The sequence below is a fragment of the Schistocerca americana genome, chromosome 5 (assembly GCF_021461395.2).
Source record: "Schistocerca americana isolate TAMUIC-IGC-003095 chromosome 5, iqSchAmer2.1, whole genome shotgun sequence".
In the NCBI taxonomy this organism is placed as follows: domain Eukaryota; kingdom Metazoa; phylum Arthropoda; class Insecta; order Orthoptera; family Acrididae; genus Schistocerca; species Schistocerca americana.
Genome location: NC_060123.1, coordinates 604,745,178 through 604,768,511, shown reverse-complemented (window position 1 = coordinate 604,768,511; position 23,334 = coordinate 604,745,178). Strand labels below are relative to the sequence as shown.

The following is a 23,334-nucleotide window of genomic DNA, read 5'->3' as shown; positions in this document are numbered from 1 at the left end:
TATGACATCAGTAACACATCTCTCTGTGTACATGCCAAAGGACAACAGTGACATAAAATCTTTCTGCGTACAGCGCAGATTCTAGCAGCGTCCCCACGAGAGGCACTAGCATCTCCCGCCAGCAGCACATACAGCCGATCACGGCGGTGCAAGCATTTCATCTGTGCACCGCTTGACATGCGTCTGCATCTCACATGGCCCTTAAACAATTCTTTTGCTGTAGTACTCAAGATGCTGCATAACCACTAGCAAGCAGCATTCGCTCTTGCTCTGGGCTCAGTGGCAAATGCTCCTTACAGGTCATCCATTGATGGTGAGCCAATGTGACTGAGAACTCCGACTAAAACTCCAACCTGCCTGCACCTGGCCGGCTGGGGTGGCCAAGCGGTTCTAGGCGCTACAGCCTGGAACCGCGAGACCGCTACGGTCGCAGGTTCGAATCCTGCCTCGTGCATGGATGTGTGTGATGTTCTTAGGTTAGTTAGGTTTAAGCAGTTCTAAGTTCTAGGGGACTGATGACCTCAGATGTTAAGTCCCATAGTGCTCACAGCCATTTGAACCAAAGCCATTGCCTGCACCTGACCGAGCTGGACACTAACTAGGACACCGGCCAAATCACAATCTTCGACCTCACCAGACACTAATCAGACATTGACCCCAGACACCGAACTGGACTATAATGAGAACTTCCTCTTTCCACCAGAAGAGGTTCTTATTTCATGCCAGAACAATCAACTGTTTGAAAGTTTGTGAAAGAAATGGTTAGTATGTCTGATATGAGAGTCTAGGCTTTGGGCAATTGGTTGGAGGTGTTCTTCAACAAGAGCAGAAATTCTTTCAGTAGGAGCACAATAACCAGCTACAACTGGGTGTCCAGCCTTTTTGGGTTTGTGAATTTTGAGGAGAATGTTTTTTTTTTGGGGGGGGGGGGGGGGGGGAATGGACCAGAGGATGGATGGTGAAGGGGAGTTAGAGGTAAGAAAAGCCTGAAAGGTTTCCAGGGGATGGTCAGGTGCGAGGGAGTGGTGGTTGTGATTGGATAGTAATATGAACTAGGAGGAACGAGGTTCAATGTTGACATTAGGCTGGCTTCACTTGGAGGGATTGGTAACAAAGAAGTGTTTCTACTGCAGGGATCAAGATGAGGAGAGTAGTTCAGACATATTTTGTACCATCAATAATAAAAGTAAAACGAAGGAAATAGGGAAGTCAGCAAGTGGGCAGCCACAGGGCTCTGCATGTGACACAAAATGTCTTAACTACATCTGTTCCATCCCTGATCCACTACAGTCGAGAGGGCCTGCTATTCAACAGAGTGCGACACCTGGAATAGAAAACTGGGTGCAGCTGGGTGTCAAATTTGTCTGGCTCATTCAGGTGCAAGCAGGTTAGAGTGTTTGTCAGAGTCCTCGGCCACACTGGGTTGACATCCGGTTGGTGATTGGGATGGCGCTGAAGACTGCTGTTTTAGATTGCTACCAATAGATGAACTGCAAGGAGCAGCCAGCGTAGAGTGTGGAGTGAGAGCGAGATCTGCTTGTTATTGATTGTGCAGCATCTTAAGTACTGCAACAGACTGATTTCCATGAGGGTCACATGGGATTGGGACATGCATCACATGGCACATGGACAAAATGTAGTGCAGCAATCAGCTGTGCGTGCTGCTGGCAGGCGACACTGGTGCCTGTCGTGGAGCTCGCTGGAGTCTGGTGTGTACACATAGTGGTATTTATGTTGCTGTTGTCATCTGGTATGCAAACAGTGATTGATGTTGACTTTGTTGTCTGGTGTGCACACAGAATGGTGTGTAGAACCAGAATTGGGATTGCCATGTGTCAGACTTCAGCAGAGGATTTCTGGGGTTAGGCCAACCTGCCAGCTGTGAATGTGTTCCATGGTGGTATTCAGTCAGGCAAGTGACCAGGTACTACCATTAGCATGAGTTTAATGTCCCTCCTGTTCAAACCCAGGATAGCAGAATTTCTCTTTAAGCATGTTTTTTGTATTATTAGCTAGTCATTTTTATGTTTTTGTGTTTTCATCAGAAGTTCTACATGCTGCCTTCGAATCCAGCCATGTAGTTTAAAATTTATCGTCACTTTAGTGCTAATTGTGACTGATTCTGGTCTAAAAAATGGGGTTGTTACCCTGTCCTGGCTAGCCTGTCAGCTTGTTCATTATCAATAATACCTGAATGATAAGGATACACAACAGGTGTACCCTGTTGCCTTCTCTTAGCTCCAACATAGATTCTCCTTCGCACACACGCTGATGGTATATTGGAATACCATAGCCGACTTCCCTGTATGCCCAGCCCCAGCAGCTTGGTCTCTTTTTTGGCACATCAGTCTGCCAGACTATGTCATCTGAACAGTACAGTGGTTAATTCTTCCACAGCTCCCTACTTTCAATTGTTACACTGAAAGGTTTGTTTAAGCAGATTGAAGCTAATTGTATAGTTGTCGAGCAGTTCCCTGATCATTCCTGAGTTTGCCACATTATTTACACCATTCATTATATTTGTGGAGGATTCTGGATATATGTTGCTAGTGGCTCCACTGTAATCCAGTGATATAATGGGGGCATGTTCTGCATGGTCTTGATCCCAGAAGTGCTGCTAATTCCACCTGTTATGGCTAGACAGGCCAAACTGCACACTCTAGAGCTCCTTAGCAGCCATCTTCTACTCTACTTTATACCAACATACTGTAGTTGCATAAGTTATCATACACTGAGGTAACAAGTCATGGGATAGTGATTGCATGTATACAGATGGCAGTAGCATTGTGTACACAAGGTATCAATTTGCAGCCCAGGACTCCTCCCATCTATCCACTGGAGAGCACACATGACAACCTGTGTGGTACTGACCACTTCCTCATCTTCCTGTCACTGCCCTGGTGTCATGCCCATGGACGCCTACCCAGATGGGCTTTAAACAAGGCAGACTGGGTAGCCTTCACCTCTCCTGTCACCACTGAATCTCCCCCACATGGTACCATCAGTGTTGTGATTGAGCAGGTCACTACAACGATAATTTCTACGGCGGAAAACGCGATCCCTCGTTCTCTAGGGTACCTCCAGAGAAGGACAGTCCTTTGGTGGTTGCTGAAAGTCGCTGACACAATTAAAGAGCATTGGTGAACCCTACAGTGACATAAGCGGCACCCTTAGCTAGAGCACCAAATAGCCTTTAAGCGGCTCCGTGCCCGCGTTCGCCTGCTTATAAAACAATGGAAACAGGAGTGGTGGGAGAAGTATGGGCGGACCATTGGGTGCCATACGTCACCTTCCAAAGTCTGGACGAAGATCAGACACCTTTTTGGGTACCAGACCCCAAAAGGTGCCCTGGCATTAACATAAATGGCGTGCTCTCTATTGACGCAAACGTGATTGCTGAGCACTTTGCTGAGCACTACGCTCGAGCCTCTGCGTCGGAGAACTACCCCCCAGCCTTTTGCACCCTCAAACAGCGGACGGAAAGTCCTATCGTTCGCTTCCCACCACAGTGAACCGTATAACACCCCATTTACAGAGGGGGTGCTCCTCAGCGCCCTTGCACATTGCCCTGACACAGCTCCTGGGCCGGACCAGATCCTCAGTCAGATGATTAAACATCTGTTGTCTGACTGCAAGTGATACCTCCTCGTCATCTTCAACCAGATCTGGAGCGATGACGTCTTTCCATCACAATGACAGTAGAGCACCATCATTCCAGTGCTAAAAAGGGGTAAAAATCCGCCTGAAGTGCATAGCTATCAGCCCCACCAACGTTATCTGTAAGCTGCTGTGTCGGCAGTTGGGTTGGGTCGGGTCCTGGAGTCGCGTGGCCTACTGGCTCCATGTCAGAGCGGCTTCCACCAGGGTCACTCTACCACTGTTGATCTTGTGTCCCTCGAGTCTACCATATGAACAGCCTTTTCCAGACGCCAACATCTGGTTGCCATCTTTTTTGACTTGCGTAAAGGATACAACACAACCTGGCAACATCATATCCTTGCCGCATTGTGTAAGTGGGGTCTCCAGGGCCCGCTCCCGATTCTTATCCGAAACTTCCTGCCGCTCCATACTTCCCACGTCCCAAGTTGGTGCCTCCCATAGTTCCTCCCATATGCAGGAGAATGGCGTACCGCAAGGCTCTGTATTGAGTGTATCTCTATTTTTAGTGGCCATCAACGGCCTAGTAGCAGCTGTAGGGCCGTCAGTCTCCCCTTCTCTGTATGCGGATGACTTCTGCATTTCGTATTTCTCCTCCAGTACTGGTGTTGCTGAGTGACACCTACGGGGAGTCATTCGCAAGATGCAGTCATGGGCTCTAGCCCACAGCTTCCAGTTTTCAGCCACGAAGTCGTGTGTCATGCACTTCTGTTGGCGTCGTACCGTTCATCCGGAACCTGAACTTTATCTAAATGACGATCCACTCACTGTATTGGAGACGTATTGATTCTTAGGACTGGTGTTTGACGCCCAGTTGACTTGGCTACCTCACCTTCATCAGCTTTAAGTGGGAGTGCCTCAAGCACCTCAATGCTCTCCACTGCCTGAGCAACATCAACTGGGATGCAGATCGCTCTATGTGGCTGCAGCTCTACAGAGCCCTTGTACATTCCCGCCTTGACTATGGGAGTCTAGTTTATGGTTCGGCAGCACCCTCTGCGTTGCATTTATTCGGCCCAGTGCACCACTGTGGCGTTCGCCTGGCGACGGGAGCTTTTAGAACAAGTCTGGTGACCAGTGTCCTCGTGGAGGCCAGAATCTCTCTGTCGCAGATCCAGCGTGCACAACTGCTCTCCAGTTATGTTGCACACATTCGTACTACTCCTGAGCATCTAAATTACCGTCTCCTTTTCCCACCTGATACGGTTCATATCCCGCATCGTAGGCCCGGGTCAGGGCTCACGATTGCGGTTCGCGTGCAATCCCTTCTCTCCCGACTGGAGTCCTTCCCTTTGCCACCTCTACTTGAGGTCCATTCACGTACGTCTCCGTGGTGTACACATTGGTTGAAGCTTCATCTAGACCTTTTGCATGGTCCTAAGGACTCCATTCCCCCTCCCCCCTCCCACCCCCTCCCTCCCCCCTGCTCTCCACTGCAACTTCCTCTAGATTCTTGTTGTGTTCTAGGGTTCTGAAGTAGTTTATATTGATGATTTGATGGCTGATGGTAATGTTGGCTTCGCCTAAAGTCCACAAAGGCCATATTGAACAGCATTCCTTGCCCTCTGGCTGCAGTGTATTCACTGCAGAGCTTGTGGCCATATCTCGTGCACTTCATACATCTGCTCCCGTTCTGTTGGGTCGTTTCTTCTCTGTTCTGACTCCCTGAGCAGCTTACAAGCTATCAACCAGTGCTACCCTTGCCATCCTTTGGTTGTGAACATCCAGGTGTCCAACTCTGCCCTGGAACGGTCCAGTCATTCAGTGGTGTATGTGTGGATCCAAGGACACGTCAAAATCCCAGGCAATGAACTTTGCTGTCAGGCTGGCCAAACAGGCTATGCGGAAACCGCTCCTGGAGATGGGCATCTCTAAAACTGACCTGCGTTCTATCTTGCGCTGCAAGGTTTTGTGGCTTTGGGAGACAGAGTAGCATAGCAGTAAGCACAACAAACTTCATGTCATTAAAGAGACTGCGAAAGTGTGGAAGACTTCCCAGCGGGCTTCTCGCAGGGAATCAGTTGTCCTTTGTCAACTCCGCATTGGCCATACACGGCTCACACATCATTACCTTCTCTGTCGTGAGGACCCACTTCAGTGTCGCTTTGGCTCCCAAATGACAGTCGTCCACCTCTTCCTGGACTGCCCACTTTCAGCCACTCTGCGGCAGACTTTTAACTTTCCCAGCACTCTACCTTTGCTGCTGGGTGACAATGCCTCAACAGCAGCTTTAGATTTATGTTTTTTTTCGTGAGGGTGGGTTTTATCATTTGCTCTGAGTTTTAGTGCATTTCCTTTGTCCCTCTGTGTCCTCCAGCCTGAGGCTTTTAGGGTGGAGGTTGTAATGTGTTGCAGAGTGGCTGGCTTCTTTTTTATTCTCATGTTCAGCCAGCCATGGTAATCTGCTTTCTTGTTTGTTATCTCTGTTCTCCCTGTTTCTTGCATCTCTCTGTGGTTTTCTTGTCCTGTTTTGTCCATTGTAGTGTTTGTTGTCCTTCTGTCATTCTTCTGGTTCTTCCTTTCTCCTGTTATTATGCCATATGTCTTCTTTGTTTTCTTCTTTCCCTTGGGTACTTCTTTTACTGGGAACAAGGGACCGATGACCTCGCAGTTTGGTACCTTTTCTCCCCTTTTAAACCAACCAACCAAACCACAGTTTGAGGTGACTTTCCCAAAATCTGCCCATTTTCTTAGACCTCTCCAGTCCTTTTCCTTCACCTCTCTTCCTTTCCCTGCAACCCTTCTGCCTGAAGAAGGAGCCACTGGCTCTGACAGCTTGCCAATTACAACCGTCGTTTACATGTGTGTTCTGCTGCCGCTTGGTGAGTAGCTGTTTTATCTATCCAGTTACATTTTTAAATACATAATTTCAATAATTTACAATTAGAATTTCACATCTCAAATTAATTGAATAGCACATAAAAATTGGTTTTTGTCTGAATTTTGTGTTACAATAAGAGTTTAGACAGAAATAAGCTTTCTCGATGACGACACTGGAAAAATAGCTAAGTAAACAATACCATAAATGCCATACATACGCATGTTAATATCCAGAACTAATTAAGTGCTAATGTTCCTACCATGCTTTGGAAATCAGCTGCTTGAATATTGGGCCTGGTCTTAAACTCGGAATTATAGAATGACAGCTTTATCTGGCACATCTCTCAGTAACACTAATTATAAGTAAAAAAAGAAAAAAATCATTTAAGGAGGTGAATAAGAAAACAATATAGGAATGGGTCCCAACATGCTGCAGAGGGACTCCTGATATTTTACCCATCGGCCTTTCCTTCTTGCAGTTGAACAAACTTCTTACCTACTTCCTTTGCAATTCCAGTTTATTGTTCCACCAAAGTACATTCCTGTTTGTGGACAACTTGGTGATTGGACAATTTGCTAAGTATATGGTCATGATGGCAAATGTCACTTCATTTGCCATTTCATCTAAATCTACTGGATTTCTTCTCGGAGTTTTAACTTCAGAAAGCATGAGTTTAGGTCTTTTCTGTATGTAACCCCATCTGTTTTCGTAGGTTTCCTGTAGGCCATGGTATGTTTAACGCGCATTTCAACCCCAAACATAATATAAATCTTCATCCACATCTATACTCTGCGAATCACTGTGAAGCACAGGACAGAGGGTACATCCCGTTGTAACAGTTATTAGGGTTTCTTCCCATTCCATTCACCTTTAAATGCCTCTGTGCGTGCAGTAATTAATATAACCTTGTCCACAGAATCCCTCTGTGAGTAATGCACCAGCGGGCTGTAGTATCCACTGGGGGCCGAACTGCACATTAACCCTGGGTTCGGTGTGGGGTAGCGGTGGGGTAAATGGACTGCTGTAGCCGGTTGTGGGGTTGTGAACCACTGAGGGCTATGGTGGGGACTAAGCCTCTCTGTTGCTTCTAGGTCCTCAGTTCCATACAGTACAATACAATACCTTGTGATCAGTCCTGAATATCATACTCATTGTAATAACAGTCAGTGGCCTGGCATCCACTGTCGGGGCCCCATGGTCTTGCCAGCACTATACAAGGTGTTCATAAATTCCCATTACAAACTTCTAGGACTAGTAGAGGGGAATGAGTACACAATAGTTTGCATAGGAACCAATGTTAAGAAAAATACGATTTCCGTTCGATGACAGTTTCAGTTCAGCTATTTAATTCATCCAATTCTGCTGGAGCAAGTGTATTAGGCATGTTGCAGTACAATTATTATATAACAATTCAAAAGAAAACATAAAAAAACATCTGTTTATCGCTTAAGCACATTTGTTTGTATTAACACTTGGACATTGTGTGCTTACATAATTCAAAAACAAAATAAAATGGATTACAACAGTGGCTCAAAATGGTGATCACCAGCATTGTTACAGACATTCTACCTACCGAAGTATGTTCTGGTACACTCTCTCCATCCCACCTGGTGTCTCTTCAGTTTCTAGTGCAGTGGACAAAACTTGCACCAGCAGATCTTCCTCTGTCTCTAAAGGAGTGTCATAAATTAAACTTCGCATAGAACTGTAGAAGTAGTAGTCCATAGGAGATAAATTTGATGATCGCAGCGGCCGCACAATTGGACCGCCTCGGCCTTTCCCTTTTTCACCATGTTGTCTGTTGAGATGTTTCCGAACCACAAGTGAGAAGTGGCATCACGCTGAAACCACATTTCCTGATGTACTTTCATTGGCACAGCTTCCAAGGATGGGCCTGATATGTTTTGTAGGAAGATTGCATACCAGGACCAGCAACTGTGAGATCTTTCTCTGTCCTTAAGCAGACATGGACACATTGTTGTAGCAGGAATTTCTGAACACCTGACTGTTGGGATGTTGTAACTAAATTTTACTATTAATTCAGCCCAGACATCCGCAGTAGCATGAAAGTTAATTGCTACTATGGTTCAATAAAATGGGTAGCATTTTGTGTGCTAGTTATTAATAATTAAACATCTTCTTTACAGGATGGCTCTGTAACAGAATGTGGCAACACAATAAGTAACATTTATCGATAGTTAAGATACAAAACTTAACTTTATTAACAGTTTGATGCATGGCACTTCATGTCCTACATGTAATACAGTTAACTATAATAACTTTTCTGTTTCTTGGCAGTCTATAATTTAATCACTATAACTGAAAGTATTATGCAGACACACGTTTGATTGTCCTAGCTCTCTAAATTTTGGCTGCTATGTTCTGAACAGAAATCGCGAACTGTGCCCCATACTCTAACTGCAGGAAATGTTTGAATTGTTGGAACAAGGTGAACAAGAGAACTGTGGCATTTCAGGAACTGAACTGAGCATTCTGCCTGTCAACAGAAGGATCTCCATCCTTGCCAGTACTTGTTAGGAACAATGTAGTCAACTGTTGAGAGCACTCCCTCTGGCAGCCGGGAACACCATGATTTGCTGATGGATGTGACAGTGGAAGGAGGAAGTGGTCCCAAATAGTGGCCACCATCTGGAGACTGCTTCTCAGAACTCAAAATGAACCAGGGGACTGATGCACCTGTGTGGTAGCAGCCTCTCTTGGTATTGTTGTGTACCTCTGAAACGATGTACACAACAATTTCTCCCTACACTACAGTGCCACATCAATGTATGCTGTTGACTGCCAGCTCCAAGACACAAGGCTGGGTCCAGAAACATGGTTTGATATTCTCTCAATAATAATAATAATAATAAACCATTTATGCATTTCTGCACAGTGTCGCTGTGAGCTCTACCCAGGTAATCAGTTACCAGAACTTTTGAAATACACTGCTTTCAGAGTATTCTCCTTAATAGCAAATTGACATGGTTACCTCATGTATACCAACTAAACTGAATTGCATGACAAAACCCAGTGTTCTACGGTTTCTGGGTAGCAGATTGCTGGGAAGCAGATTGCACAGTTCTCTTATGATTTTACAAGTCACAAGTCCTGTCACACCTGGCCATTGGTGCATTGCATACAGGTCCATTGATTATTGCACCTGTTCAGTCCTGACCACATCAGTCTGAAGTTGGTGACTCGAGCTTTATGTACAACTCCCATGAACACTCTTCTAGTAGAGGCTGTCAGAATCCATTCCACATTCCTTCGGATAGCAAGCCAAGTGAGAATTAGAGAAAATGAACTGGCTCATCAAAAGGCCAAAAGAACTATAAACCTCAGAACCCCCATTGATGACGCACAGTCCCAACTAAGGTAACGAACGCTAAGAGGATTTGAAGAAGACGGCAAACCGCAACACCTCTAAACAATTATGACTGATTAAGGGAGCCACAGCGATATGAAGGACCTTGCAAATAGCCTCTTAGAGGGAATCAGTTTTACCATGCAGACATAGCATTGGTCACAGTAGGTGCACTCTTGATTTTACTCTCAAAGAAATTGGCTGGCCACTGTGTGAATGCGATGCAGCCAAGGACAGTGGCTCATATATATGTGTGGGATGCACAGCTGTAGCCAACATAAGGAACACTTAAACACTTAACTACATGTCCTACTCATAAACACTGAAACAGCCATCAAGTGAACCTTGCAGTTTATAAGACCATCCAGTTATTATAATAAACTAGAAGTCTCCCTGCTTCTGTGCTGATATTGGGGATAGGGATGGTTATAACACAAGTAGTAGAAATGCTACATGACAACAGTGCTGCCTGTCTTCACTCCAGGAAGTTAACATTATACGAGATATATTCAGAAAATTCCAGAATTTTGGCCACAAAATTTTTCTCTGCTTACTTTTTGCTTATTTTGCAAGCTTCTCCTCAGCCATTGATACACTGCTCCCAACGCCATCTCCATTTCCGGATCGCATGAAGTGCCATCTGAAAATTTTCTTTTATCTTGTCTATTGTTGCAAATCTTTGTCCTTTCAACCAGGTTTTCAACTTTGGAAATAAAAAAATGTGTGCAGGAGCCAGGTCTGGAAGGTACGGAGGAGGATGCAGCACAGTGATTTCGTTTTTTGTGCAATAGCCACGCGCCGACAGAAGCGAACGTGCGGTGCGTTACCATGTTGCAAGAGCTATGAATTGTCTCGCCACATTTCAGGCCGTTTCCTTCGCAAATTTTCTCGCAGGCATCGCAACACATCCCGATAGTACCATGAATTAACATTTTGTCCCTGCGGCACGAATTCACGATGAAATAATCCTTCTAAGTCAAAGAAAACTATCAGCGTGGCTTTGACATTTGACCTGACCTGATGAGCTTTTTTAGTCTAGGAGAAGCTTTCCTGACCCATTGTGAACAATGAATGTTTTCCTCAACATCATAACAATATTCCCATGTCTCATTGCCAGTTATGATTATCTTAAGGAACATCTTGTTCTCATTTGTGTGATCCAAAAGCTATTCACAGATTGCGAGGCAAATGTCATTCTGATTCGTGAGCTGTGGAACAAACTTGGTGGCAACATGATGCATTCTAAGATGCTGTGTCAGGATTTCATGACATGATCCAACTAAAATGTTACATTCTTATGCAATTTCTTAGCCAGTCTTCGATTGGCACACACAATTCTGTTGACTTTCCTGACATAAGTGTTGTTGGTAGACATAGAAGGGTGTCATGAACTATGGGCACCTTTAACTTCCATCTGGCCATTTTTAAATTGTGTGAACCATTTTTAACAACGAGTATGGCTTCCTGAATCATTTGATGTGTCTCTGTAAAGATTTTTTTTTCACAAAATTTAATGCAGACTCATTGCTCGCTCCTCTTACTTTGCTATCTTCAAATTCGCAAACAGTCTGACACAACAATCTACTCAATACAGCCCCTCAGGGGCTCAGCATATGTTTGCTGAGTACGGGCTTGGCGACCCAAGAGTTCCTAAGTGAGGGACTGCTAAGCGCCACTAGTCCTCTGTCACCATAAGCTCTGGTCACATTTCAACGACCACTGTGCGATGCAGCAGTGGAATGTTGTGTGTTTTGGAGAACGGTGGTCTTGACTTCACCGCCTGGAAAGTACACACCTCTATAAAAATAAATAAATAAATAAATAAAAATTTAAAAAAACCTCAACCTCAAGGTGTGCTACATACTGATGAAGTGAATGGCTGCTGAGGTAAAACAGTCTTTAGTGGGCAACCTCTGGGACAGGTTTGCTCAGGCATGCATGACTCTGCCTCTGCTGACTGTTGTTTCCCTAGTGTCTCGTGGGATCCCTATGGAATGGTCTCATCAAACTACTACTCCTGATGGGACAGGTGTACCATCAGGCAGTACCTACACCCACTTCTCAGAGAGCTCAGTTGGTCAGTCCTCCCGAAAAAGAGTCTCAGAATCGTAGGAGCAGGTCATTAGTGTGCCATAACACTTTCATTGTAATCAAGCGAACAGGGCGAACTTTTGAGAAGATGTCCCGTTTCTATATTCACAAGCCATTGGAAGGTATTGCTGGATCTCTGAAAAGTGTCAAATGACTTTGTAATGGTACACTTTTAGTTGAAACTGCTAATTCCAACCAAATATCTACAAGTATGCTTCTGGGATGTAAGGCCTTAGGTGACTACACAGTCAGGGCTGAGTTGCATAACACCCTTAACTTTAGTAAGTTCGTAGTTACCTGCTCTGATATAATGAAGGTGGGCCCCGTAGAGTTGTGTGAAATATGGGCATCGCGGAAGTGCAAAATTATGTGAGGAGAGTGAATGGCAAATTGGAAAAATGGGCAACATTTATTCTAATGTTTAGTATTCAAGAGTTACCTGAACATATCCTTGCAGGCTACATCCACCTTAAGGTTCGCCCATTTGTTCCTAACCCAATGCGATGCTACAAATGTCAAAGATTTAGCCATACCACTGTGGGATGTAATGAGAAGGCTACGTGTGGCAGTTGTTGAGGCTCAGCTCACAAGTAGGGCAATTCTTGTACACTTCCTCCAAAATTTGTAAAATACTCTGCGGATCACCTAGTGTGGAACAGAAAGTGTGGGACTTACAACGAGGACAGGAAAATTCAGGAGTTGAAAGTAAAGAGACGCATACCCTATGGTGAAGCTAAAAAGCTTTCAAAGCTATTCAACCACCAGTTTTTGCGACTTCTTTTGCATCAACCCTTAAGACACCAATTGGTGAGTGTGATGCCTCCACACAACCTCAGACCACAGTTTCAAGTATGAGCACATGCACTTATCGATGTACCTGTCAGGGACACACTCCACTCGCAACTGATGTCGTTCGGAAGCCGTCAGCAATAGGCTTACTACCTAAGCCACATACAACTACCCAACATCAAAAGCCAACTAAGCCATCCCCGCAGTCCAGGCACCACCTGTCAGTAAAGAAAAACATCCTTCGAAAAGTAGTTTTAAGTCCAAGAAAGCCGTAGTTAAACGTTCAGATCGGTGAGCTCTCTCCCTTTCTAATGGGGATATGGACTTCCAATATGAGGAACCGGAGGGCAAGGAACTGGCTAATGTTCCCCTTGACCTCCCAGGTAACTCACTACCTCCGAGGGAGAAAGCAAAGAACAACCATTACTAACCAGTGGCTTCCACAGGGACTTCTGTGTTGCAGTGGAATTTGAATGGTTATCGCTCACATTTGGAAGGGTTGCAGCTACTGATCCGGTAGAAACCTTTCTGCATCTACTCGCAAGAAATGCATCTTGAAGTCACCGACACACCTGCATTATGGGGCTATCACACATACGGGAAGGACATACTACTGGAGACAGGGCTAAAGGTGGAGTGGCTATTTTCCCTGATGACAGATGCCACCCCTCTCCTGTCCCTCTTACCATGACCATGTAAGCAGTTGCTGTGAAAGTTCTCACACCCTTAAATATCATGTTGTGTTCTTTGTGCCTGGCCTCCTAATGATGATTTGGATGCAGACGCACTGGCAGAACTCTTCCAGGCACTCCCACTCCCAGTCCTCCTTGTGGGGGACTTCAGTGCCCACAATGTGCTGTGGGGCTCTTCTCCAGGGATCGGATGATTCATTCTGAGAATATCTGCCGTCTGAACGCGGGTCAGATGACCTACTTTTCCATAACTACAGGGTCTTTTTATGCCGTTGACCTTTGTTTTTATTCCCCAACTATTGCAGACTCAGTTCAGTGGGAAGTGGCTCCAGAATTACATTCTAGTGACCACTTCCCTGTGCGGATCTGTCTGCCGACTAGGACGGTGGCTAATAGGAGACCACACAGATGGATGATACAAAGGGCAAATTGGTTACAGTACAGTCGACAGGCTTTTTTTGAACAAAAGGATTGTGCGCAGCAGACGGTGGCCCATATCACTTGTGAGGTCCAAAGGGTTGAGCAGAGTCCACCCCCAGGTCTAGTAACCACCTCAGACAATGACCTGTACCTTGATGAAATGACAATTGTCAATTGACAATCAGGGCCAGACTAACAGCTCTGCAGAACATCAAACACTGTCCAACTACAGACAATCTTCATGCCTTCAGGTCTGCAAGAGCACATGCAAGGTGAATGATCAAAGAATGGAAGAGGGCTTCCTGGAAGAAATTCATGACTTCCGTTAATTGGTGTACTTCCACTGCGCAAGTTCGGGAATCAATAAGATGGATTTCAGGCAAGGGTAGTACATGTCCTCTTGCGGCCTTGTCAAATATTGGGGTCTTGGTGGGCATGCTAGAAGACATGGCTTACGTTTTAGCTCAACACTTCTGTTACTACATCATCCATACAAGCTCTCTCTGTTCAGATATTCCGTAGGACTGCAGAGATGAGGAAGCTCAATTTCACAACCTTCCATTTTCCTTGTGGGAACTGGAATTAGCTTTGTCTGCAGCCAGAGACACAGCTCCAGGACCTGGTGAGATCCATTATGCCGTGCTTCGCCACCTGTGCCCTGAAGCAAAAGGACAGTCCCTCTCTTGTTTCAATCAGATTTGGTTTGATGGACAGAACCCCACGACTTGGAAGGAAGCAATACTAATTCCATTCTGGAAACCAGGCAAGGACTATAGTCCCCCTAACAGTTGTCGGATTGTCGCCCTTACCAGTTGTATGGGTAAGACTCTTGAACGCATGGTCAACCGCCGCCTCATCTGGCTTCTCGAGTCCCGAGGTCACTTGAGCCGCTCAGGCGCTACCATTCCACCCTTGACAACTTAATTCTGCTGGAGACAGCAATACAGGAGTCCTTCTTACGCTGAAACCATTTGTTTTGTGTTTTTGACCTCGAGAAAGCATATGACACTACTTGGAGATACAACGTTCTTCGCCAACTTCATGACTGGAGACTACTTGGACAGGCCGGCATTTTCGTTATCGCATTGGCGATGCCATGTCTGATTGCTATGTTCAGGAGAGTGGGTGCTTCAGGGCTGTGTCCTCAGTGTCACATTGTTTACAATTGCTATCAATGGCATTTCCTCTGCAGTCAGAAGCCGTGTCAAATGCTCTTTGTGTGTGGATGACTTTGCAATCTTCTACTCTTCCTCTGATCTTACGATGATGACGAGGCAGCTACAGCTGTCTATTAAGAGGCTTTCCCCTGGGCCTGGACAACTGGTTTTTGGTTCTCACCAGAGAAGAATACATGTGTCAGTTTTAACCATGTTCATTGGAGATTTACCAACCAGTGCTGACAATGGGGGACAATAGTTTGTTTTCAAGACACTGTGCACTTTTTGCACTTATTATTTGACTCAAAATTAACTTGGCTTCCACACCTGAAAGACCTATGAACGAAGGGCTTCCAGTCATTGAATATTTTGAGATGCCTTGGCAGAAAAACATGGGGAGCAGACAGGTCCTACCTCCTATAGTTTTATAGGACATTTGTTTGATCATGCTTAGATTATGGCAGCGTTGTCTATGGATCAGCCCATCCTTCCTACCTCAGGATGTTAGATGCTGTCCACCATGAGGGCATTCGGATATCTACTGGGGCCTTTCGGACCGGCCCATTTCAGAGTCTGTGTGCAGAGGCTGGTGAACCACCACTCTCAGTTTGGCGACATATCCTTTTGACTTGACAGGTGCTGAAAATCTCAGTATCACCTCAGTCATTGACATTTTGTTCAGTGGTCCAACCCACCTCTGAACGACAAGCCATTTGGTATACGTGCTACAAATTGTCTCAAGGATCCGGATCTTTCAGGCATCAAAATACACAACCAGGGATGGAATGCACTGCTGCCTTGGCGTCTTCAGAGGGTCAAAGTGATTTTAAGCTTGACACAGTACAAGAAAACTTGCACTCCAGATTTTGTTTTTACAGCTTTTTTTTCGTCTGTTTTAAGTACATACCACAGTTTTATCATTATTTATACAGATGGAACCCAGCAGGAGAATGCTCTTGGTTGTTCTGCTGTTTTCCCTGATATGTTTTTTAAATTGTGTCTTCCAGAACAATTTACAAATTATGTTGTGGGGTTAATGGCATTCTGATGGCACTGGAGAGGGTTCACAGAGATCACTGTTCAAGGTTTCTTGTCTATTCCGACTCTCTTAGTGCACTGTAAGTGCTTTACCACATGTATCCGGTAGACCTGCTGATTCGGCTCATGCATGACTCTTTACAGCAGCTCCAACACTGTGGCAAGGAGGTGAATTTTTGCTGGGAACCTGGCCACATTGAGGTACAGGGCAACGACAAAGCTGCAAAGGGAGCATGTTGGGATAGTGCTGTCTATCAATGTCCCATCCCTTTGCACACCATCATCTCATTTTGTGACAGATGCATCATGCGTCAGTGGGAGACTGAATGGTTGCAGGTGACAGACAACAAATTGCGGTCGCTCAAATCGACCACCAAGGCTAGGCGGACTTCTTGTCAGCCTTGCCGCTGGAAGGAGGTTTTGCTCACCAGACTGTGCATCGTGCAGAGCCCTTTCACACATGGCTTCCTGCTCTGGCGGTAGGATCCACCTCTGTGAAGTTTGTGGCGTGCCACTTTCAGTTCAGCATATTGTGGCTATGTGTGCTATATACTGATATTAGGGCAGCCCTCAGTCTCGCTGGAGATCTGCCCACCATCCTCGCTGATGTCGATACCAGTGTTAGAAGAGTGGTGAAATTTTGTGAACTGTCAGGTCTAATCCCTAAACTGCTGGGGAAGGGCAGCACATTTTAATACATTATAAACTGCTCTGCACGTGGGGACAACCGTCATCCCAACCCATGAGATTTGCATGCTGACTTTTCGTCAGGATGCTGATGACCATGATGTTGAGCGCCCCCTCAACCCAGATCATCATACTCGACGCAGCACTGAACAAGTAACAGACATGCAATAATGAAATTTATAGCAGTTACACATATACACAGGTGTGTGCAGGGATGCCAACCGCATGTCGCTCCAACACACCATTCGCATGAAATTACCAGTGTTCCAGAATTTTTGGACAGACCTCATACTTCTTTCATTTATTGATATTATGAGGGACCTGATAATGACAGATTCGATTAAAAACAGGTCACAAACTGTATATACACTTTTTTTTACCAATATTCTGCATGCCACCATATGACGTTGATTGTTTCGCATTGAAACCTTAAAGCAAACAGAATGCAACACAAATAATTATACTGAAATCAAATTGTGAAGTATATCTGAGCAATGTCAGCATGCACATCATCTGTACTCTATTGCCCTTTTAGCACTGACTCAACCATTAAGCGCTTGTGCCAAGCAATAATGGAAAGCATTGTCAACAGGTAGCGCTTACTCTGGAATGCTGGATGCAGGTAAAATAGCGGTAGTTGCATCAACATAAAATACACTCTGTGAGGAAGCAGATTGGCAAGTTTACGGCCAAATGACAAATGTACCCCCTTTTCTTCCCATGTGCCCTATCTCTATAAAAATTTTGTATTCTGACTGTACAGTTCTGTTGAAGGATAATTATATTAATTTGGTTTTTTATCTGCTTCAGCCATAATAAGGGAGAGTGTGTCACTGATATGATACGGGATTTGGGAAACAGACGTTTTTTGTTGTGGCAGAATCTCCTCACAGAATATCAGTCACCACCTTTCTCCTCTCAATGTGAAAATATTTTGTTGACACCAACCCACATAGGGAGAAATGATCATCATAATAAAATAAGGGAAATCAGAGCTCATACAGAAAGATATGAGTGTTCATTTTTTTTTCCCTGCACTTTTTGAGCTTGGAATACTAGAGGATTATTGTGAAGATGGTTCAATGAATCCTCTGTTAGGCACTTAAGTGTGATTTGCAGAATATCTTTGTAGATGTAGTTGTAGATGAATGGCAGATATATTGATGTGGGAGGATACAGGATCCTCACAGGGTGACCCTCTCCCCGTAGTTTGAGCGCAGAGAGGCCACCAGCTGGGCCACACTCCCTTAACTCAACCAAAGTGCTACTACCACAACATATCTGAAAGCCACCTATCCTACTTAAAACTCTAGAAATGGGACAGGCTTTAACATAACAATATCTGGCCATTTGTAATGAAAATGGTTCCCGTGTTTTTCCTTCACATCTTTAACATTTTGAGCATTCAGTCACTGAGTGGTCTGACGACCATGCAGAATACCCATGCACAATAACAATAAATATTATATTTTACTCCGCTGAGGCTAAAACTTGCTCATCATGCCCCAAGATGCATACTGCTCACCCTCCTAAACTCTGTAGTATCCTTGTCGAACTATTTGACAATCCCACACTGTTATCCTTGCCCCTAACCCTCAACTGTTCCCACTGTGAAACCTGTGAAAAGCACCCACTCACTTAGTCTTGGAGGTTCCCCAGTAGTAAGTTGCCGAGCATGCTCAGCAGCTTAAAGGACATGAGTGCCTGCTACACTACATGGTCTATGGGGACCCTCCGACTCAATACTAGTTTCTCAGAACTCTATAAATGGGAACTTGCTCTCAAAAATCCCCTCTCATCTCAATACCCTCCTGGACCTAGCTTATATATATTGCCCTTCTTTTCTGTTTTAGTTTTTATTTATTGAGTTACTTTCTTTATTCCTTTTTTACCTACATTATTCTTTCCCCTTCTCACATCTACCTCTCTCCCTCGCCCTGACTCCCTCCTCCTCTCTCTCTCTCTCTCTCTCTCTCTCTCTCTCTCTCTCTCTCTCTCTCTCTGTTTTTCCTCCACCTCCATTTTAGTTTTTAATTGCTCTCAGTGTTTGACTTTTGATCTCTCCCACTCTGTGCTTGTTTCTTCTGTGGACTGAAGCAGAAGCTTAGTACTGCCTGGACATTCTGTATTTCTGTAACTTAAACACAAGAAAAGCAGAATGAAAAGTATCTGAAAGACATCATTGCATTTAATAGCAAACTGAGTGATGAACCCAAAGAAATAGTTGTAAATGTATGATAACTTTATGTGTATAGCCTGATTGTCTTTGCCCTTGTGTGTTTTCTTTAGTTTTATTGCTTCTGTACTTTCTTCTCGTAAAATATGTAATTTCCCAACTCCTTGCTTCTTCACACTATAATTTTGCTCACGACAATAGTTTCAACTCTTCAATTTAATGAAACAGCAAACAGTCTGTCGAATTTAGCTATAAAATTCTGTTTTCTGGCTTAATTCTTTCTTTGCCATTACAGGCTGCCGTCAAGGAACTGCTTGAATGACATACGTTCTCATGACTGTCAGAAACAAATGCAACTGAAACAGGAGTTGGTGGCTCTAGTAGAAAAAGAAGAAGCAGAGGTAGAAAAAATGAGGATGAAAGTAGAAGATGCAAGAAAACAATATGCAAACCTTCAAAGCAAGGTTTCAAACTTGACTGAAATTTCTTCCAAGCTAAACACGTGCACAGAGAGAATAGAAATACTACTAGAAAACTTAGTTTCAGACTTAGAAATTGGTCACTATATTTATGAGTGACTTCCAGCTGTTTGTGTCCCAGAAAATACATACATTTTCTGAGTGGAGCAGTTATGTCTCATGATCTAAATAATCATCACACAGTTCAGTCTCTACCATATTTTGTAACAGTAGTTAAAAATGTGGATTCTATTTTTGTTATATTTCTTTGTGTGCTGTAAATTGATAATTTTGATTAAGGGCTAAGACTCTGAAAGCTTCAAACTGCAGTTGTTCGTTCACCAGATGTGGCTGCAGTTTGTATTGAAACCTATTGAAACCTGTAGTATTAATGTCTGAAAAATAGCATTTTCTTAGTGCTTTGTATGTGCAATTTCTTTACTTTTGATCTCATGTTGACAATAATTTTTATTTTGTGTATATGTATAGCAAAAGATTGGTTGGTATGCTCCTTTGAACACTATAGATTTTAAATACTAATATCTGAATTTTATTAAAATCTGCTGCTATGTTATTATTTTGTAGCCAATGCACCCTGTCTCTATAAAAATTTTGTATTCTGACAATGCAGTTCTTTTGAAGGATAATTATGTTAGTTCTGTTTTTTGTCTGCTTGGGCTGAAATGTCAAGCAGTCATAGAAAGCAGTAATTGTAATCAAAGAGAAACAAATGAAAACCCTCTGACAATTCACTATCATGTTTGCAGTATTTGTGTAAAAACTAGTGTACAATTATGTTCTTACAGGAAAGCAGGAAGTGTAGATCATTTTCTGCAAGCATGGGAAACCCCGACCCACCTCTTTGACCCCCCCCCCCCCCCCCCCCCCCCCGCCAGTAACACTAAATGATTGTGTTGAATATAGAAAAGTGATCTACAGGCAGTTGACTGGTTGTGGTTGTTGACAACACTGTAAGCTTTGTAACCGGCAGCAATGATGCTTCCAAGGTTTTTATACTTTTTGGTGGAATGCAAAGGTAGCTATGTGGAGTGTGGTCCATGAGCATTTGTAATCATCACAAGCTGTCAGATGTAGACCTCAGTAGACAATGCAGTGAACATTCACAGCTCATTGTTAGGAATAATTGCATACAAATAGCTGAGCCATTCTGAGAGCTTAACCTCCTTGCCGCTCCATCAGTTAAGATTTACTCTGCATTTGTTCCACAGTCTGTACTGTGGACAAAGTAACTGTCTCCAAATAGACCTTATATGCCTTAGGAACAACATTTGTGAGTGTTCCATATTCTGTGCAGAATTTTTGATGCCTACAAATCCAGTTTGGTGAGTGGTAAAGCGTACCAATGAAAATGAAACATTGTATCAACACTGGATCACTGTCACTCACACAGTGTTTTCCCACCTGAGAGACTGTTAATATGGGAGGAAATGGGAAGGTACTCCAAGATGACACCAAAACAGGTCAAAGAAGCCATGATCCTTGACAGTGATCTTTGTGTGGGATAAGGGTAGCATTTCTGTGTTGACCTCAGAACTGAGAGAGTTACCATAAATGATGTCTAGCTGCTGCAATGACTTAATTACATCTCGGAGTATTTCAGATGAGTAAAATATTCCTCCACTGTGGATATGGAAACTGCTTAATAGAGATTGAGGCCTATGTGACTGAAAGACATTTGAAGAGCATGTACATTGCTTAAGATATGAACTGGAACCTTGGAGCAGCATATGTGTATTGTTCTCTAGCCATGAAAAGGTGTTTCAGTCAAAACTAATGTCACATTGTTGTGTGGTTCACAGGATTCCAACTGCCTCCCACCTACGAACAATCATACAGAAGATTCTGATTAGTTATTGACACATATTCTTCCAAGCAACATGAACAGATTTTACATCTGCCAGAGGCACTACTAAAGTTGGAGGGGAGTAGGGGATCACCAACTTCTGTTGTCACATTCTTCTTATGGTAGTGCAAGTGTCTTAGTAATATTAAAGATGATGACAGCCCAGATCACGTAAGAAACAGATTGACCGTCCTTACGGCGGAACAGGCAACCGTAAAAATAGTTTTCCAGTTGGTCAACAGATGTCGCAGGCGACGCTACAATGCTAACTGACCTGTCCATGTCGCGGAATTGGCAACGCTGTATCTTCGGTGATGTGAATGACACTGATTTGCATTCGGCTAGAGCGCTGCGCGCGAAATGCATTCGTCACACAGCTGACTGTAGCTCATGATCGGCTGTGGTTTTTCCTGAGAATCGAAGAATGTAGATTATCTCCTGCAATTCTACAAACCAAGTTTATTCCTTCTGTAAGGATACTTCTCACAATCATATGCGAAATGAAATAAATGAAAAGTAACACACAAACATTTCTCACGAGTTACTGTTTAAATGCAGACTGTATTGCAGTCGCATAGGTTTTACACTCGCTTTCCATGCCGTCTATTTCCTCTTTGCTATAAAGCTCTTCTGATATGGATTATGGTGGAAAAAAAGATCTCCACGTGCAAATTAACACTAGAAAGTTTTCAAAATCCGCACTCGATTATGATGCGAATTAAGGCTGGACATATTTCAATGACACTCATTTCAAATTTAAATTCTTTTACTTTGCATGTAACTTATCGTAAAGGATATAAGAGTGGCACAAAATGATGAATTTTGGATTGTTGTTGAAAGGGGGCTGCAAAGGCGATAATATACAAGTGAAAGCGTGTTTTTCGAGCATGTTTTGGCGGTGTCAACTTGAAGAGCCACAGACGGCAAACAATAATTATGTTAAAAATTTTCTTTGTACAGTTTAAAGATAACCCGCAAATATTCGCAACAGATGTACGCTTTTATCTGCAACACAGTTATTACTGTGGATATCCGCACTCGCGCAGACCTGTTACTATAAGCAGTGTTGTTTAGTGAAAGCTGTGAGGATTATTAGCGCACAGATAAAAAAAATTAAAATAGGCAGCGTCTATAGTTTGCATGCTATGCTCGTTCTCTTCTATTCTTCTCCCTTCATTCCAGTATAAACGCTTGTTCACAGGTATAAACGAATGGCAGTGAACATTGGCGAATTATCTATGAATACTCGTTTGCAGCAGTGTAAACGAGATTTTACACTTGTTCACTTTGTTCGCTCTAGTATATACCCGGATTTAGAGGGACCGATGACCTAGCATTTAGATGACGGTTATTATTCATTTATTTCACTGTTGCGACTTCAGCTCTAGAGCCATTTTCAAGTACCAAGGGAAAGGTCTTGTAAGGTAATGCTTCTTAAATTGTTTACCAAATGTTACCACACTACGCTTTGCATTTTGTTATCCATATCTTATATTTGTTTCAGTTTTCACATTGCACACAAAAATGCCTCTACAGCCAAAATTACGATAGTGAAGTGAATAAACAGTTTAAAAAAGTCCAAATGGCAGCAAAGATTTCATTTAAAAATTATATGTTATGATTCTTGTACAGGAAGGGCTGCCACATTATATCAGAATACAAGATCGACAAAATTTAGATAGGATCGAATGCTTAGGGCTCTTTATTAATTCTTACTCATAACTAATCTATTGATTTACCTGAATTTAAAATCCACTCCCGTGACCTTTCTTTATCTTTGACGGGAAATCTGAACATTTTTAGCTCAAGATTTGTCCATCTACTCCTTCCACAGTTGATATACTCACAGGCCCTCGGCATGACGACTAGATCCACTACCACCGGTATGTCAGAAACAGCTGTACTTCACAGATGCCAAATGGTGGAAAGCTGCACGCGTTCGGACCATGTTGCCACATATTTCACAGAACGGAGTGCCATCTAGTGGTTGGTGCCACAACTAAGGGTGTGACGCTGTTGCCGCCTGGTGGTCGTTCCCTGACAAGGGTTGCCTGCTAGACCAAGCGATTGGGCAATCTGCTTCTTACGTGATCTGGGATGACGGGCTAGTGTCATTT

The 23,334-nt window shown here is 43.7% G+C and overlaps 1 protein-coding gene across 1 annotated transcript in view; it reads left to right on the top strand.

Moving 5' to 3' along the window:
- The window catches only part of LOC124615673, a 61,563-nt gene extending 41,410 nt beyond the window's left edge, over nt 1-20,153 (top strand). Inside the window, exon 3 of the mRNA XM_047143700.1 lies at nt 19,191-20,153. Coding sequence (XP_046999656.1) covers nt 19,191-19,473 — 283 coding nt within the window. The 3' untranslated portion in view covers nt 19,474-20,153. The remainder of the gene's footprint in view (nt 1-19,190) is intronic.
- The last annotated feature ends 3,181 nt before the right edge of the window (nt 20,154-23,334 follow it).